General features: G+C 45.6%; 1 protein-coding gene across 1 annotated transcript in view; it reads right to left on the bottom strand.

The window, feature by feature from the left end:
• Window positions 1–322: 322 nt before the first annotated feature.
• The window catches only part of CILP2 (cartilage intermediate layer protein 2), a 246031-nt gene continuing 227680 nt past the window's right edge, over window positions 323–18673 (bottom strand). Inside the window, exons 8-9 of the mRNA XM_069649049.1 lie at window positions 5074–5231; window positions 323–4979 (exon numbers count right to left, since the gene is read on the bottom strand). Of these exons, the coding sequence (XP_069505150.1) occupies window positions 2581–4979; window positions 5074–5231 (2557 nt within the window). The 3' untranslated portion in view covers window positions 323–2580. The remainder of the gene's footprint in view (window positions 4980–5073; window positions 5232–18673) is intronic.

Raw genomic sequence — 18673 nt, forward strand, 5'->3', positions numbered from 1 at the left:
ACTTGTGGGAATGGATACATATTGATATTCTTGTTAAGGAGGAAACATGTTCTTCTTCTTAAAGGGCCAAGCCTGTCTCAATGATAGACTCACAGTCAGTCCGTAAAGACTGTGAGGAGAAAGAACATCCATGAATATGAATGCTGAGAAATCTATACCTTGAGTACCACTCTGTGGGATAATATTGTCTTCTGCCCTGAGACCTATGGGTGTATAGCGCAATATAAGAAGTACATTATTATTATTATTAAAAAGCAAAAGCAAACATCTGCAGTGCTGATCTTATATGGAAATAGGTACAAAAAACAAGTACACCAGTAGAAAGAGCCGTGAAAAGATATAATTACACGTTCAGGCATGCATAGGGGCATAGGAAACACCTATAGACTACAGATGTGATTTGATAAACAGAAAACCCTCAATTTATTGATGTGATTGAACATTTTACATAGTTTACACAACACACAGAATTGGTTCTTTAAATGTCAGGGGTCTCTACTATCAATACCCCGTCCATTCATCCACCAGGATTTGAACCATTGATCTTCGGGGTACAAACAAATTCCTAAAATAGATGCGCCACCTATTGGAATATTTTAGCACCAGGATTGCTACTCAAAGTAGCAGAAGCACTGGACATATTCACAAACAACCTTGTCCTAATTTAAGGCACACGTGTGATCATCCTGCCCCTTAATTTCTAAAATGATTCCCAAGTGCACAGAATTCAGGAACAATATGCTAAACTGCTGCAGCTTCATCATCTGGGACGGGGCTCAAGGGTCCTGGCAAATACAAATGTACATATATATATATGTTTAAGGCCTTGACGTGTGGGTGTGGCCAGCACACCATGCAGTCATACAGTACACTCTCCTCAGAGTTATAACTAGTATTCGAAAGCAAGCTGGTTTACTTGGCTCTGAACAAGAGGGCTTGATTTTAATGACAGTATTGGGCAGACTGCACACAAATCTCCAGGCAGGGGGAAGCACCCGTCCCCTAACTACATCTTAGGTGGTTCCCATATGGATAGGCCGGAAAGGTCACTGTGGAACATGGATAGCCAGAGCAGACCAAGCTGTGAACAGAATGAGCGAGTGTTGCGAGTGTAGATGTGGTTTAAGGGAGCACTTCCGGGTTGCCCAGCCTGGGGCCTGGCTGTGCTGCTGCCCTCACCACCTCTAGAGAAAGACGTGTAAAGGCAGCAACATAGCTCAACAATGTTTGCCGTGCAGTGAGATTCTTAGCCCTTTTATAACCAGGTCTAAATGGCAGGTAAGGGAAAAACACCAGTGCCGTGTTTGTTGGAATTCCCAGTACAGAAGTCAAGGATTGAAATGGCCAAGGACAAGCACTCACTCATATGGTTTTGCGCACGAAGCAGCGTTAGTGTGGCTTGAGGGGAATTTAGAGGAAAACTGCCGACCACCAACTGCTCGTGCTGCGTCTGTGCTGAGTATATGTGGATTTCAACCACACCCGAAGATTCGAGGAGCAGCAAAAGAAACCACAGAAAAGTAACAGCTACCTACCAAGGCGCTCTATGCTATGTAGTCCACTAAGGCCAATTCTCGGACTCAGCACTTCCAAACTGTGCAGCGCATCTATCTTGCATTTTCCTTTCTCCTCACTAACCTGACCCACCCGAGCAGCCGCAGACCATGCACAACCCCAGTAAGATAACACACCAAAACGTCAGTCAACAGTGCCTTCCATGTTGTGACAGGCTGTGCAATTCAGCTGAAATGCCGCCATTGGAGGCCAATACAGCAAACATGAGTTTAGATCTTGAATAAAAGATAGGAGCTTGATCATGTAGTCTGTAACTTTCACCCACACCACAGCACGCAGAGACCGAACTCGATCATTGCCTGCCCAATCCTGGACCCCTGCTCTCTTCCAGCCACACTCAAATGTAAAAGGAACATGGGGAGGTCAACCCAGGTATAAGCCAGTTTGACCTCAAAGTGGGACAGTGATGCAGATGCAAGGACCAGCCCCCCAACTTTGCTACCAGCAACCACTTGGCAGAAGAGGAGCTATGCAAGCTACTAACATGGCATTGGATTCATATGGCATATCTTTTCAAATGTGTTGTCGCACTTTTCGTGTGCCTTATGTCTTTCTGCTGAAGATTCACATTTCAAGTGTTTCTGTTTTTTTTGTGGACCCTTATTAATGCTATGCCGGTCCTTTCAAGACAGTTTATTGAGACGATGCAGTTGTCATGATGTTTCCTTTGAGCTCTGCATGAAAAGTATGAGATGTTTCTGACAAGTGAATCACTCTGTCCCATCCCTGCTCGCCTTTTGGATGTAAGGGGCTGGTAGTAGAGTATTCACATGCTGGTCGCTTAAGTCTGATGAGTCTCCCTTGAGTTCATGAGTCTTTGTGAGCTGATGTGGCAATATTGTTGGTGCCAAGAAGGGCTGTGCTCAAAGGACTCAAGGTCTGGTCTCCAATCTCACAAGTAGGACTGGCGGCAGCTGCTTCTGAGCCAGGGGAACACTGATGGAAATGGCTGTCAGCTTCAAGTTGAGTTACAAGGGAGAGTTAGTCCCTCTTTTGAGGCAGCATTTACAAGGCCTGGTCACGCCTTGGTCTCACTCTCCTCCGGATGCCAGTAGAGGTTCTCCTTGCCGAGCTTGAGAGCATGGCACGCACACCTGATGGATAGGGAACCACCTGCGAGGGACCCTGCATTTGCTCGTTCTCGCTCATTCCACGCCGAATCTCTGACATCGTTTGCTCTGGGGAGGTGAGCAGTCGCTGGAAGAAGCTTTGCCTATTGACCGGCTTTTCCTGGCAGTGAAAGGTCAAGGCAGCACCTATGTCAGACTTCATTTCTCGCGAGAAACCATCAGAGGTGCCATCGAAGCACCTGCCAATGGCAATTTCCTTGGCCAGTCGAGGGTTCTGGTCGGTGACAGTGTAGATGCCATAGTTGTGGCCAAGCGGGTCCACTGGTGCCAGCATATTGAAGACTGCAGTGTCATTGTTTTCAGCCAGTGGTGGGTGCCTGGACAGGTATTCCCGCAGCAGGTGATTCATGCCAATCCGTCTACAGCTACCCTGAGGGAGGATGGACACTAGAGTGCGATCAACCAAGTGTTGGTCGTACAGCATCCCACTACACTTGAACTCCACACAGGCTGCAGAGGTATTGTACACATTCATGTCGCGCACACTGCGTGTATCTCGCAAACCGTACAGCCGCCCCCTAGTGAGGTAGTGAGTCCCTCCAGTGTTCTGGGACCTCACCATGTACTCTTGAGGGCCGTTGATTTTCACTTTAATGTAACAGGCTCGAAACTCCTGAGGGTTTGGCCACCATGAAAGATAGTCCCCAGTCCAAGAGGTCAGGTCAGTTTCTTGAAAGGGCACAGTGTTGTACTCATATTTGTCCACCTCAACCCGATAGAAGCGATAGTGGTTAGCTGAATACCTGGCACTTTCACAGCCCTGAAGGTTCCGGTATGCATAGATGGGCCCATTAGTCTCATCAATATTATTCGGGTTTGGTTTGGCTAAATTGGTCTTAAAGGCAGTTTTCTTAAGGCTGGAGTCTTCGTGGTCAGTACGTCTGTAGGCCAATTTGTTTAGGTAAGGTTGGGATACCCCTACAATATTTGGGTTTAACTTAGGGCTAGATGGTGCAGCTTCCAGCTCCTCACCTCCAAGGGTAGCAGTGACATATGCTGTGTAAGCATCTGCCCTTTGGCCATCACAAAAAGCAGGAAGGCAAGCTCCATTGGGTCCAGTGATAACGCTATCAAACCGCCCCCATGCCCTTGGGTTCGAAGAGAAGCCCGCCATAGGTTCCAAGTTGATCAAGCTGATGACTACACCTTCCAGCTGTTCGTTGGGAACAAACTTATCATTCATGTAAGCCCTGACTTTAACAAAGCACCGTCGGTATTCCGGCACATCCAGATTGAACATACGCCTCTCGCGGATCTCCAAATTCCCAATCAAGAATGTCCTTTCCTCTCGCTTCCTGCGCTCCATCTTCTGTAAGTGGAAATCGCTTTCCTGCTCCCAGAGGCCAGTGTCTGGGTTCAAGGACCAAAGTTTCATCTGTTGTATGTGCTCAGGCATTTTGATCTGCTCTGCATCCATGTGGAGTTCCACCTGGCCGGTTTGTAGCACCTCATTGGAGCCCTCGTCTCTAAAGTCCACTGAAAACATACCATAAGTCCTGAGTGGGAAAAGGTCCCCATCACTGTTGACAAAATTAAGGTCACTGGGAGCAGCTGTAACACTGGAGATATTCCTTGGATCCAGGAAAGAAACACTAGCTTTGACAGTACCATTGTAGACCTCCCCATTGGCTTTGAGAAAGGAATTGGGTGGTATCACAATCTCACCAACTGGGTCGTCATTTTCAAGTTCTCCCAAAAGTATGGTATTGGACTCCTTGGCATCCAAATATACAGGCTCTTTCTTCCGCATAACCTTGATGTCATGGTAGACAGAACCTCCTCTTTGGTCGAATGGAAGGACTTTGATGGTGTCCACATATTTTTCAAGGCGGTCAGCGAATGTAACAACCAACCTATCCGTATCTGGAGGGACTTCGATGGTGAAGGTGCCCTTATAACTTGTGAAGCCAACATTTTCCTTTCCGATGAAGATCTGACCAAACCGAAGTGGTTCTCCGTTATCTGCTGCAGTCACACGACCACGTACCAAGACCTTGGGCTTGGTGCAAACGCTACATCCACATTTGGTGACTACTTTAACAGGCAGAGAGTACCCAATGCATTGCACCTCATGCGTTTCCATGCTCTTTACTCCACAACAGAAGTCTACTTTATCCTTGCACTGCAGGTCCGAACCCAGTTTTCCTATGCATTTGGTGTTGGCACACTTGCCCACATTGTAGAAGTGGGAGCCAGTGGCAGCTTGAAGACATTCCAGAGGCAATTTGATGAGGTGATCTTGAGGTTTGCTGTCACAGGTAGGTTGGCCTTTCCCTAAGAAAAAAGACATTTTAGACATTTAGATGTTGATTAGACGAAATACAGAGGTACACATAATCAAATCCTAGTAAATGTGGTTGATGTTTACCTGCAACGGTCAGGAAGCCCACTGAGGACTTAATAGCCCCCACAGCATTGCTGGTTTTGCAGTAATATGATCCGGACTGCCATGGCTCCAGCTTTCGCAGGATCAGATTCGCATCGTATTTGTATACCTGTCTGTCCAAGAGAGTTCCATTGTGATACCTGAAAATGTAGAAATAAGAAGTCATGACTTACAGGTCTGTTCAAATAGAGGCACTGAATGACAACTAGATAACATCACAGAATCTTTTGTTTTTCCAGTTTGAATTTCCTTCATGAAGACGAATTATCTTGTTGCGTCTTTCTCAGTGGAGGAGGATCATGAAAGCCTAAAAGAAATCTGTAACATAAGGGTGCATCAGATCACCAGGATTAAATCCCTTCTAGAGGTCAGGATGGTACAAGGTTGCCACCAGAGGTTGGTTGGTTTGTCTAGAAAATAGATTTCCCAGCAGTGAAGTGACTTAACTCTGGAAGGCTGACAGGACTGGGTAGGGCCATTTTCTCCAGGATCATCGCACCACATCTAATAGACAACAACCCCTCTACTAGACCACGCCTTTTCCACCAGCCCATGCTCCCGACTTTAGACCGCACCTTCACTGCATGGCCATATCGCCTCTATTTAGCCACTTCATTGTTAAACCACATGCCCACCTACGGACCACATCTGCTCTGCTAGACCACATCTCCAGTCTAAAGCAAACATCATCTTCTAGACCACGCCCCATGGATAGAAATCACCCATCCTACCACAAACGACAACCTGATGACTCCGTGCAGGGTTAAGACTATACTCATACATTTTCCAGCAATGATTCCTCCTTCGGTATATTTCATTATCAACAATTTCCTGGAAAAAGGCATGGATCATGATCAATCTAGTTTGTCTTGATTTTATCTAAAATCAATGATGTACATCCCTCAGAAACCCCAGGAAGCCATCTTGGAGAAGTCATCTATGAAGTAGGCCCGGCAGAAGGGGTCACTCCCCAAAGTATTCGTTCATGAGTGTTAGGAACACTTAGAGAATGGTGTAGCAGCCATTTATTTCCACACAGAAGCATACAGCATTGAACTGCACTTCGGTTGGGAATGGGAAAGTGAATCAAACCTTTGAAGCAGCTGAGATTTTTGGACCAGCTTCTGGAGTGGTCATTAAGACAAGGCCTATTTTGTAAAGCAAACTAAGTAGCGTTCACCTTAATTGATATTACAGGCAAAAGAAAATGTACAGCTTAAGCCTAAAAGTGGAGGTCGTGAGAGTGAAATCACCACACATTATAAGTGATTTTAAATGGTTGCTCTTTTGAGGGAAGTAGTGACAGGAACTACATTTTTATAAAGGAACTTGACAACTGAATATTAGATGTTGCTAAACCGAATCAATCTCTGATCTAATGACCAGTCTGAATGTGCGTATGAAGTTGTAGAGTGGCCCACTATGCTTCGTCTTTGTGGATGTAGTGTAGTCTATGTATACGAACTTTTACTGTCAAAGGACTTTTGGAAGTATGAGTGCATGAGTGGGCCTGATTCCCTGCAACACCTTAAGATTCAGGTACAAATGACCCTTTGATCTACTCTGAGACATAGTAAAGGTGTGAAGTACGATTCTCATATAAATAATGATATAAGTGTGATTGCTGAAGCCATCTTCCGTCGCCTCACTAATGTTACCCCCATAACTAGCAATAGATTCCTCCATAATCATCTTTCCAGTGTCTCCAATGCTCTCACCATTCCCCATGCTTTCCAACTAAACATCTCTGTCCTCTTCCCTCCTCTGACAGCAGTGAATTTATCAAAGGTCCTGGCATGCAAGAACGACAAAAAGGGCCCATGGCGGCCATGGTGTGAAGATGGAGCAGGTGCTTGGGTGGGGATTTAGCAGACATTGGGATCCTCTTGAGTGTGGAAATAGGGCATTTTAGTGGCATGTATTCCCCTCGTTCTAACTACTGTTGGAATTGAGAGTTTGGTGGCTTCCCCCATGGCTGTGCTGCTCTCATTGAGACTTCCCTTTGTGAATCCCATGCATTGTGTTCATGCAAGTCATGGACACCAACAACGTAAGCATAACCCATAGATGCCAACACGATCGATTCCAGTCTGTAGATGTCTAACCAGTCCCGTGTTTTTCTTTGCATTCTGGGACTTCTAGTCCGAATTTTACAATGGTTAAGTGGAACCATAAGTCCCAGAATGCAAAGAAAAAATCCAGGACTGTATAAGCGCCAGCAAATCGGAATTGGACATGTTGGCAAGTATGAAAACCCATTCAGATCTTCCCCAGAGAGTTCAGAGGGAATGCAGATCGCTACCTTTTCTGCCCTTGCCCACAATCACAGGTGAAGTGCGCCTTCAATAGAGGGCAGAGCTTGTAGTGGGCAGATTTTCACGGCAATGTGTATTTATTGCTGCGGAATAGAAACTTAAAAATAGTGTGCCTGATCCAAGAGTATTTAACAGAATTTAAATCTGAATTTAAATTCCATAAGCAATGTCACTCTCCAACAAAAATCACATCAGAGAATTATTGAATCTCTGATTTCAATTTGTCTTTGCAGCTCAAAAAACCCTGCTAATAACTGTTTAACCATTTTAAGACAGTATGTTCAGTCATTGAACGGGCTATGCGAGGCGTCCCGTTCATTGGCTGAAAATACTTCTTTTTAGCACCCTGTGTTCTCCCTTTCATAACCCTGGGTCCTAATGGTCTTAAGCCGCTGTTCCAAGGGCTGTAACAGGGGGTATTGGCCCGGAGCCCCTTGGACTGGGGGCTTTATGCCACAATACAGCATAAATAGTGTGGTGTTTTCAACCTTTCTTTGAGGAACGTACTGATCATGTGCAATCACTGAAGTTGAAATGCATATTGATATGCTTGAGTATCATGATAGTTTGGAAGATAGCTCATCATGTTAAGCCCTTGTTGCAGAGATCTGTGTTCCTATTCTAGATCACACTACCAAATCCCAGCAAGGCCAACTACCCATTTTTCTCTCTCTTGTGGAGATGCAATTTTGTGAAAGTAACAGAGAGCGCTAGTCATAAAATAGATGGCATCAGCATGGGGTAAGTCTTGAGTCCACCCCTGCAAGCAAATGTACAAACTGGGCAGCATGACTGATTAGTCAGGGGCAAATTGGAGGCCATTGAACAAAAGTGTGAAGGCCAGCTTTAATATTCGGTGATACTGTGACCCTTGACAGATCGTACTATGAAATTGTATGTAGCCCTGTGCTATCTCTGGTGAAATGTTTTGCTACCTTACATTAGAGTGGCATTCTTGAACCTGCTTTCCTTTTTCATGAATGCCATATTAATGGAAAGTGACTCAATCTTTCTTCTGCCTTTGACACGGTCAACCACACCACCCTGCTCAACCATCTCTGTGACAACCTGGCAATCACAGATTAGCCTCTGGCCTGGCTGACCTGATTCCTCACTGATCGACCCTTCCAGTTCCAACTTGGGTCCTTCCTTTCATCTATCTCCCTTTCTACCTGAAGCTCACTGTCTCCCAAGCCCTGGTTCTCTCTAGGTTGGACTATTGTAACAGCCTCTTTCTAAATCTACCTGCCTCTACTCTCCGCCCTTTACAACTCATCCAGAACAGGACTGCAAGACTGGTCCTTGACCTCAAGCCCTGGGATCATATCTCTCCAGCCCTGAAATCTCTCCACTGGCTCCCAGTGGACGCAATGATTAAATTAAAAAACCTCTACATTGTCCACAAAGCGTCCTGGGGCCTGGGTCCTCTGGAACAGCCTCCCTGCCACTATGAAAATTGAGGAAAACCATCTCCGGTTCTGAAAGCACCTCAAGACCTTCCTCTTTGCTTCTGCCTTCGCCCCTCCTCTCCTCTGCTGATCTTTCTCTCTCTGCACCGTGCACCTGGCCTACCCTCTGTCTTCCGGGACCAGGTACCTGCTCATCCTGCCACCCACCCGCACTGCCTCTGGGCAATCCCTGCACTGGGGTCTGTATCTATAACCATACAAACCCCTTCTTTTTTCCCCTGCACTTATCAAACATACCCTGTCTGCTGCCGCAACCCCCCACTTGCCGCTTGCTGCAAAAACTACAGTTTTTGTTGCCTTTTTATTTATTTATTTTATTATAGATTTGTATTTTTTTCCTTTGCTCAGCACTTTCCACTTCTATTCCCTTCCATGCAATTTTCCCCTTTCCTCCTGCCATGAACTTGCGCGTTCTCAATGTCACTGGGCCTAGTAAAATTGTTGCTTTTGTTCTCCCTTGTTCCCCTCCCTTGCCTTGTCGCGCTCTGAAACACTTGTGTACAAGCGCGATACAAATAAAATATCATATCATATCTGAACATGAGAGGGTCAACCAAATGTCACAGTACTGAAGCTAATGTTCATGATTGCTTTTTTCTAGAATTTGAAATGTCCTACACATAATGCGTAACTATCAGCTAGACTGCGTAAGCAATAAAATCAAGCATATGACCCTATTGCACAGATTATTTGGCTAGGTGTATTTAAATCTTTAAAATACAGTAGTACAGCCCACATGAGATTTGTTTTAGGGCGATGTCAGTTAGGAGTCTTGTACTTTTAGATTTCTAAAATAGAGAAAATAAAGCTACAACCATGATCCTTTTGCACAACATGTTCTTATATGGATTTCCTCGAAATATTGTCAAGTTGGTTTATTTTGGCATTTTTTACTTTCTGTGTTATAAAATATTGCATTAGTTCTTGAAAAACAAACACTCACAAATGAGTGTACCTTACTGTGGTGCAAGAGACTGTGGGACATTTTCTGCTTAGGTGTGAGAGACATGTTGAGGAGAGAGAATTGATGAGAGTTCGGATGTCTGCGCTGGGTGAGGCTGAGCTGAGTGGGAAGGCTTTGCTGGGAGGTGACGGGGTGAGAGGCAGGAGGAGGAGCAGTGTGTTGTTGGATTTTGTGAGGCAGACGGGGCGGTGGGAGGAGTTATGAGATTGTGAGGGCAATGTGTATGAATGCTGGGGGTAGGTGCACATCATCCTATTGGATGGGGAAGCGCCTGCGTGGGTCCGCCCACGCATTCAGTAATTTAGAAGAAGAAGAAGAAGAAATGGCAAAGCATGGAGTCAAGTGCCAAAATTACAGACTGGGCTAAATTCTTAGCATCATCAATTAACCAAAGTGTGTGATCTTGGACAACTCATTTATTCGCACAGTGCCCAACATGTCAGTATTGCCAGTTTCTAAATATTTGAAAATGATCAATCCCTAAGCGTGACGTCTTTCTCCAGGCGTGTGCTCCAGCCTCCGGTTGAACCAGCTTGAGTGCTGCTTTGTAAATTTTAAATTCTTTATTTTCATTTTAGATAAGAAAGAGGAATCATCAATATAGCATGGTGCTATAGTCCAGTTTTACTAAAAATCATCAGTTGGGTGATTGACTGCTCTACATCATAAGTTACATCTGCAGTCAGAGCAGAGACTGAAAAATCCTATAGAACCGTAAGGCATTTGTTCTGGCCCATAACATCCCGCCATTTCCATTATTCCATGTTAGCATAGGCTAATATTACAATAACATTGTATGTTACAGCCACCCCAAGTTTAACCCTGTGTATCAGATCCTTTATTAAACATGCCTTTATTGATATTATAACCATAATGGAAGCAATGCGACAACACCCTGGAATACAATCTATAAATTGCACTTCTCATCTGACGTCAGAGACAAATAGGGTGCACATTCCCCAACTTGGTAAGTTTCTTCTCTTCGACAAAAAGCAGCATATGTCTTCTTCATCGGACTCCAAAAGACGAAAGTAGAAGAGAACCAGGAAAAGATAGGAAAAAGGGTGGAGGGGGCAGAGATCAAGCCAAAGAATGGGGGAAGGGACATTGATGAATTCTTATGTCGACTTGCAAGTTCTTCATAGCAGATTTGCATAATCGTCATTACATCTCCGCAATGCCCGAGTGAAACTCCACCCAGTAAGATGCCAATTTTTGACAATGCCATCAAATGTGTAAAATATCTTCCAGTTCTCTACAGCCTCTTCAGCAAGTAGAAAAGATCGCCAGCAACATGTGTTATGATCCCTATGGAGTCAGGCAACATTTACCGAACGCCCTATATGCATTTCCCTTATGTTGAAAATATTTAAAGGAGGCCGACACTTGTTGCCAAATTTCTCATCTACAGCATCTATATTCATAGTCTTACGGATTCAAGAAACCAGACATCTAGTTGGGGGACCCAGAACAAGCAATTTGTAATCTGTAGGGCCGGTGCCCAATTCCTCTCTGTTTCTTAGTAAAGAAGGCCGGTGTCTTAGTTGTAGCTACCTATAACTTACCTTCTCATCTATCTGAAACCTAATTTTGCATTCTGCAAAAGACTATGCTGTCTACATCATACCTGGTGGAAATTCAGGATTTTCTCTACCCAGGGGTTAAGTAACTAGCTCTCGGCAAGCCATATCTTCTACAAGCTCGTCTCTATACAAGGCATTATTTGAGGAGAGTTCAGACAGGCAACCACTTTCCCCCTCTGAAAGTCATCCAAGGTAATTATTGTAGGTTTCCTCCAGCTTCGGAGCATTCATGGTTAACCCAGTCGCCATAAGGGTCTGGGGACCTCCACGCAAGCAATGCACTAATTTGTGATGCTATTAACAAATCTTCCATGTTTGGTAAGGTCACACCACCTTTTTCTCTGGCTCTGATCAACCATTCACTTAAGAATACCCATGAGGCTATCCGTCCATAGAAGTCATGAATCGCTTTTTTAGTCAAGTGGATTTGATCTTCAGGAATTTTGATTTTAATGAAGCCCTCTTATGAATATTGTGTTCATATTGGGATTCTCAAAACATTTTTGTGGCAAATGAGGAGATGCGGTCATGCAGATTCCCTTTGCCCCCTTTGTGCATTCATTTCTGCAAATAAGGGGCATTTGTGTACATATAAAGGGGCAACACAAAAGCTCAGAAATGAGGGCCATCCTGCTGCGCCTGACTCTGTTATGATTTGTGTTTAAAGTCTAACAGCCGCGGTTTAAACTGTGGCCATCACACTTGCATTTCCATTCCCCAAACAGGGATGGAAATACTCTTTTTTTTGTTAGCATTTCACAGAGATGACCCCTTGTATGCAAGGAGGCTGGACAGCACATCTTTGCGCCACTGTCCAACCCCTCCTGAAATGCGCAGGTCAACCTTGAGAATAATGTGACTGAATTGAGCATTTCATCAATGAGCGCAAATGACAAAAGTGCATCCTGTGTGCATTTTTCATTTTCTACCCCTTAAGTGCTAAGGGTGAGTATGTTTGTCCTGAATTCCCATGAGGAACCATTCTAGGCTCTGCCCAATCACGCACTTAAATGAAGGCTAACACCTGCAAACAATGTTAATGTATGTTCTCTACGCCATGCTCCAAGTCCCTCAACCAGTGGCTCCATCCTAATTTTCCGGCTAAATCCACAAAGATCCTCCAAATATTATCAAAGGTTTCTCTGTCTCTAACAAAACAGTATTGATTTGTCTGTATTAAATCCGTGAGAATACCATCTGTCTCACTGCTATAACCTTTGTGAAAATATTAACATTATGCTCTAGAATAAGCCAAATGTCCCTCATTGTAGTGGTGACCAGTGGCTTTTATTCAAAAGTATTAAACCCTGTGCCTAAGGGGCGAAGAGGGTTCTGTAGAATGTTTTATGAAATTGGTATGTACAACCATCTGATCCATGCACTTAATTGGATACAAATCATTAAATCCCTTCAGAAACCTATACAGCTATAATAAGCACTTCCAGTGCTTCCCATCCACTCTCAGATGGGGTTGCTCAGTTGTATGTAAAGGGCAATTGTTCCTTCCATTCCTGGCCATCAGGTTTATACAATTTTTTGTAAAAGCCAATATTGATTTCTAGGTTTTTAGACTTCACCTGTATCTTTTCATTTTAAAATGTTGTTATGCAATTTTAGTTTTAACCATGTTTGAGGTAGATATGTCTGAGAGTAATCCCAGCCATGTAGTCATCAACATGAACCACTAGTGTTATGCATTTGAAATAAGGCAAGAAGTAGGATTTAATCTTTCATAGTACTGAGAATAACATTTTGGTTTCGATTTCAGGGATCAATGCCAGGCCTTATCTTGTTATGGTACTCGTGAGCTAATCGAATAAACAATGTTTCTGCGATGCATGTCCATGCTTCAGATTTAGTAAACATAACTAAAGAACTACGGGAACAACAACACTTCCTGCAAAGCTTGTAGCTGACGTGCGATGAAGTCAACAGCTAGTGAAATGGGTTGGAAAGTGTATTAGCTACATTAGCCTTGCTCTCAACATAAACAAGCTTTTTACTTCCCTAAAAAGATGTTAAACTGATAATGGGCTAGTGAGTTAAACAGCTTCCTGGAACGATGAAAGCCTTAGCAGTTTTGTTATTACTTCTTCTTGATATTATACTAATAAGGTGAGTTGACAGTATAATCCCTTATAGTATATAAGGGAGACTTCAGAAGGCAGTGGGGGAGATTAGCTGTTGGCAGATGAAGACCGGAGGCAAACGGACGGCAGGAAGGACCAAGCGAGAAGCACAGGGGCCATTATCCTCTATGAAGAAAAGGAGGGGGCTAATTTTCTTGCATGCTTTTTGAAGCCACTAAATTGCATTGCTGGCTTTTCTAAGGCATTTAGAGTCATCAATGGACTATTAGCTTTTGAGCAGAACTATTGATTTTTGACTGAGCTGTATGGGGAATATTTTTAAATTTCCACCCAAGGCAAACCAGCTCACCACCTATGAACAGATATTATTTTTAATTGGCTGAGGCTAACATCATGGTTGCTCTCAATTGACATTAACTCTTTTTGCAGCATTTTTAGGAACGACGCGGCCACTTCACCGTCGTAGCTCGATCGGTTCTCCGTCGGATGTTCGACGACCCGTGAGTCCTGCCTTAAAGGGAGGGCACTCAAGAAGGGTTGTCGATTCTCCCAACAAGGAACACTACAATGCCAGGTACTTTGGGGTTGCAGAACTATTGGAAAGTCTGGGGTGAACAATATATGGACTGGGCTTGTATCTTTATTCTACAGGTTGCCCAGGTGGGGGGATCTCCACGCAGAACTGTGTTTAACGGTAGTGACCAGTATTCTGCCAATTGTTCAACCCCTTTGCTTTCCTTCATCTTTCTATGGTTGGTTCCCTTTATGATGATCTGTGTGTCATTCTGATATATGCACTTTAACGAGATATAATAACGTTGTGGTACCACTTTAGAACTGTACATATTTATCATTGCTGATTTTACAAGTACAAAGTGAGTTATCGTGATACTGTACATAACTTTGAATATTAATTATATAAAGACTGTGTTTTAACTGATCCAGTGTGCCGACATTCCTTTGTGGGGGCTTGGGGACTACACTGTACTTAAGAACCAGCCCGCATCACCTCCCGAGAAGCTAGGCCTTGATTGCTTGACCGCGATACCAATAATAGAGAATCTTGGCAGGGGTCCTCTGTGCCTCTCCTCTACCATATAGAGAGCGGAAGTACAGACCACCCCCCTCCAGCCGTCTTTACACTGGTGGCAGCGGTGGGATGCTTATGGTTTTAAGAATCAGTGTATAACTGTGCCACTTACGAAGGATATCTGCACTTTTATTAAATTAAGGTTTAGTTGTGTACAAGATAATTGTATTACAAGCAATGGAATCTATTGCGAATGGTAAATTGACTCGGATGAGCATAGAGGCTCTCCAGAGTGTTGTGAAGCCAGGGAGTTAGACTTTTTTGATAAGTCTAGGGCTGAGCTGATAGCTGCCCTGGTGTACTACCAGACTGATTGTGAAGCTCTTGAAGGGGGGGATGCAACTAATGAAGACTCTACCCCGGGGGTTGTTGCTGAATCTGATTCTGGGAATGCCGCCATTCCCGCTGCCTCTGTTCCGAACCCCAGCAGTTCCTAGAGCTTGAGTTCTTAAGGATGAACTTGGCCTTTGAATATCGCAAGTTGGGAATCGATGCTGAGTTTAAGAAAGAGGAGTTGGCACAACAAGTGGAGCTCAAGAATCGAGATCTTGAACTCAAAACTAGGGATCATGAACTCAAAGACAAGGACACTGAATGTCAGTGAATCCAGCTAGAGAAAGCTCGAGTGGAGACTTTAGCTAAACCAGTTGAGAATGTCAGGTCCCCAGCAACCAGGTTTATGAAGGATTTAGTTGGTGTGTATGCGGAGGGTTCTGATATCCTCCAATGGATTGAAGCGTTTTAGATGGCTTGTGCAATTCATGATGTTGATAAAAGAGAATGGGCTAAGTGTTTGTTAAGCAGAGTGCCTCAAACTGGATATGACTGTATTCTGAAGCTGAGTGTGGAAGAAAGGGGTCAGTATGAGTACATGAAGTCTGCTTTGATTGCCAAGTTTGGCAAGACGCCTACCCAATATCTTAAATGGTTCAGAGGTTTTTTTAAACAAGAGAATGGGCCTCATCACGACTTTGGCGGTAACCCTTAAATCTGGCGGTCGTGCTATTACCGCCGGATTTAAGGGTCCGCCAAATTAGGACTTCAGCGGATTTCGCCCCAGCTCTTGGCTGGGGGGGAAAACCGCCGAATATTCACGCTGGGGAATGGGGCATTCCCGAATGGGCTCAATGGGGAATGAGGAATTACATTACCGCCGAACTCGTGATCCGGCGCAATTAGCGCCGGGGAGTTCGGCCGTAGGGCTAATACCGCCTGTGGTAATAGCGCCGGCATTACCGCCAAAGTCATGATCAGGCCCAATGTGTCTTGGGTTGACTGGGTGAGTGCTGCGCACATGAACATGATGGGGTGGATTGATGGTTGCAAAGTGAAAACGTTTGTTGAATTGTCTTACCTCTTGTTTTTTTAGCATTTTTTGGAAGCCTGTTCACCAGAGCTGCGTCAGTATGTTGCTGACCAGCACATTTTGGACCCCTTTAAGCTGGCTAGGTTGGCTGACAAGTGGGTCTCCCACCGGGTATCCCCTAAGGACTCCAGTGGGAAGGACAAGGACAAAGAAAAGGCGGCCTCTGAGAAAGCTGAGGAGTCCCAAAAGCAATCACAGTCAGGTAAACCAAAACCTTCCTCTCTAAAGACCCAAAACCCTAGTGGGGATAAGTCTGTTGTGAGTGGGAGTAAGTGTAGTGGTCCGCCTAATGCAAAGCAGGGTCCCAGTGGTTCCAGTACCATATCCCGCACGCCCAGCACATGTTGGGATTGTGGGCCTCTGGATCACTGAAGGGATGACCCCATGTGTAAGGGTAAGGCACTTGGAGTCCAGGCTGTCAGCCTGACCTACACCTACTCTGTACCTGAGGTGGAGGCCACCATCCTCCCCTCCTCTACTGGTATCACCTTCGGTGCTCCCGTAGGGATTTCCTTAGTGTCCCTTGGGGCCTGGGACCAGTACGCAGAAGTACTGACGACTATCCAGCAAAACACTTGTAGGTTTTTGAGAAGTGTCCTCTTGAATGGCCAGCCTTCTACTGGTTTGAGAGACACTGGGGCAAGCATGACAGTGGTGGACAGGACCCTGCTCATGCCAGAGGACTATGTAGGTGTTCCTCTGAGAACCACCAGGTTAGCTGGTGGGCCTCCCAAATTATCGCCTGTGGCCTTAGTCAACATTACTATTGGAGACAAGACAATGAAGCTTCTGGTCCTGGTTCAGGACAACGTACCTGCGAACATTTTGTTGGGAAACGATTTGGTAGAGTTAGGGATGATCACGGATGGTCTACCCATGGCTGTGGTAGTGATCAACCGATCGCAGGTCACACAGGGTCCGGCTGCAAGCCCGGCACCCTCGCTGATGGGGAAACCCCAGGCGCAAAAGAAACAGAAGAGTAAGAAGGCTGCCTCTGTGGAGGTAGCTCCTTCTCTTCCTGCTGTTCCGACAGCGCCCATTGGGATCCATGCTCCGGACGGGCTGGGTCCAGTGGTGCATCCCGTCTCAACTCCTGTGGGAGAAGAGCCAGAAGACTTTCTGGTAGGAGAGGCTCTTAAGCCGGAGGATCATCCCAACCTTAAATTCTTGCTGGCTAAAGGGAGACCCTCCCGGGCGGACTTCTGTAAGGGACAGAGAGAGTGCCACTCTCTCGAGGGTCTGAGGACCCAGGCCCTGTCCCAGGCACAAGGAGAAGTGCCTAGGACATTCCGAATTTATTGGGAGGGTGAGCTCCTTGTTAGTGAGCCCACTAAGCCTGAACCTGGTGCCATCAAGAGGTTGGTGGTACCCCAGGTTTACAGGCCCTTCCTGCTGCAGTTGGCGCATGAGATGCCCTTGGCTGGTCATCTTGGTACCAAGTCCCACTGCAGGACCTGCCCAACTTGTCAGTTGTTTGGCAAGACTGGAGGCAGAGTCATCGCCCCACTGCAACCATTGCCAGTGGTAGGCACACCGTTTGAGAGGGTTCACATCGACATCGTTGGTCCCCTTCACCCTCCCACGTTGGGTGGACATCGGTTCATCCTAGTTTTGGTAGATCATGCCACCAGGTACCCTGATGCTATACCTCTTCGGACGGTTACGGCCACGGTGGCTGCCAGGGCTCTACTGGGCATTTTCACCCATGTTGGATTCCCTAAGAAGGTTGTCTCTGATAGAGGATCCAACTTCATGTCGAGTTACATGAAAACCATGTGGAAAGATTGCAGGGTAATTTACAAATTCTCCACCTCTTACCACCCCCAGACCAACGATTTGGTTGAGAGATTTAACAAAACTCTCAAGGGCATGTTAGGCGCTTTGGAAGAGCCCCTCAGGAAGAAGTGGGATCTTCTACTGCCATGCCTGCTGTTTGCTTACCAAGAGGTACCTCAAGAAGGTGTTGGTTTCAGCCCCTTTGAGTTACTCTTTGGACATCTCGTGAGGGGGCCCCTCGCCTTGATCAGAGAAGGTTGGGAGGCCACCCCTCCAGGTCCCACCAAGCAAGTGGGGGACTATGTGTTAGGCCTCAGACAGAGGATGACACAGATGATGGGTCAGGCAACAGCGAATCTTAAGGCCAGCCAGGAAATGAATAAGTACTGGCATGACCTTAAAGCATCGCAAGTGGATTGGACTCCGGGACAGGAGGTCCTCGTGATGGAGCCTACCAAGCCTCTGGCTTTGGCGGATAAATGGACTGGACCCTTCAGGATAATCTCCAAGATGGGCAGGTCAATTATCTGGTTGACATGGGAGCCTCTGGGTTAGCCCCTCAGATATTCCATGTTAACAGGCTCAAGCCTTTCCACAGGTGGGCCGAAGTCTCATGTCTCTTGCTAGCTTCAGGGCAAGAAGAGGATGAGAGTGAGCCCCTTCCTGATTTGCTGCATAGCAACCCTCAGGATGGCTCAGTGGAGGGAGTGCATCTCTCTCCTGATCTGACAGTAGAGCAACAGACGGCCTGCAGGACATTGCTCTGGCAGTACGCCTCTCTGTTTTCACTGATGCCAGGCCTTACACCGTGGTGTAGGCATGAGATTGACACTGGTGACAGTGTGCCTGTCAAAAGCAGGTGCTACCGGATGTCAGATACCGTTTAGAACCACATGCAGGCTGAGGTCGCCAAGATGTTGGATCTGGTT

The sequence above is a fragment of the Ambystoma mexicanum genome, chromosome 1p (genome assembly GCF_040938575.1).
Source record: "Ambystoma mexicanum isolate Mex_15411 chromosome 1p, UKY_AmexF1_1, whole genome shotgun sequence".
NCBI lineage: Eukaryota > Metazoa > Chordata > Amphibia > Caudata > Ambystomatidae > Ambystoma > Ambystoma mexicanum.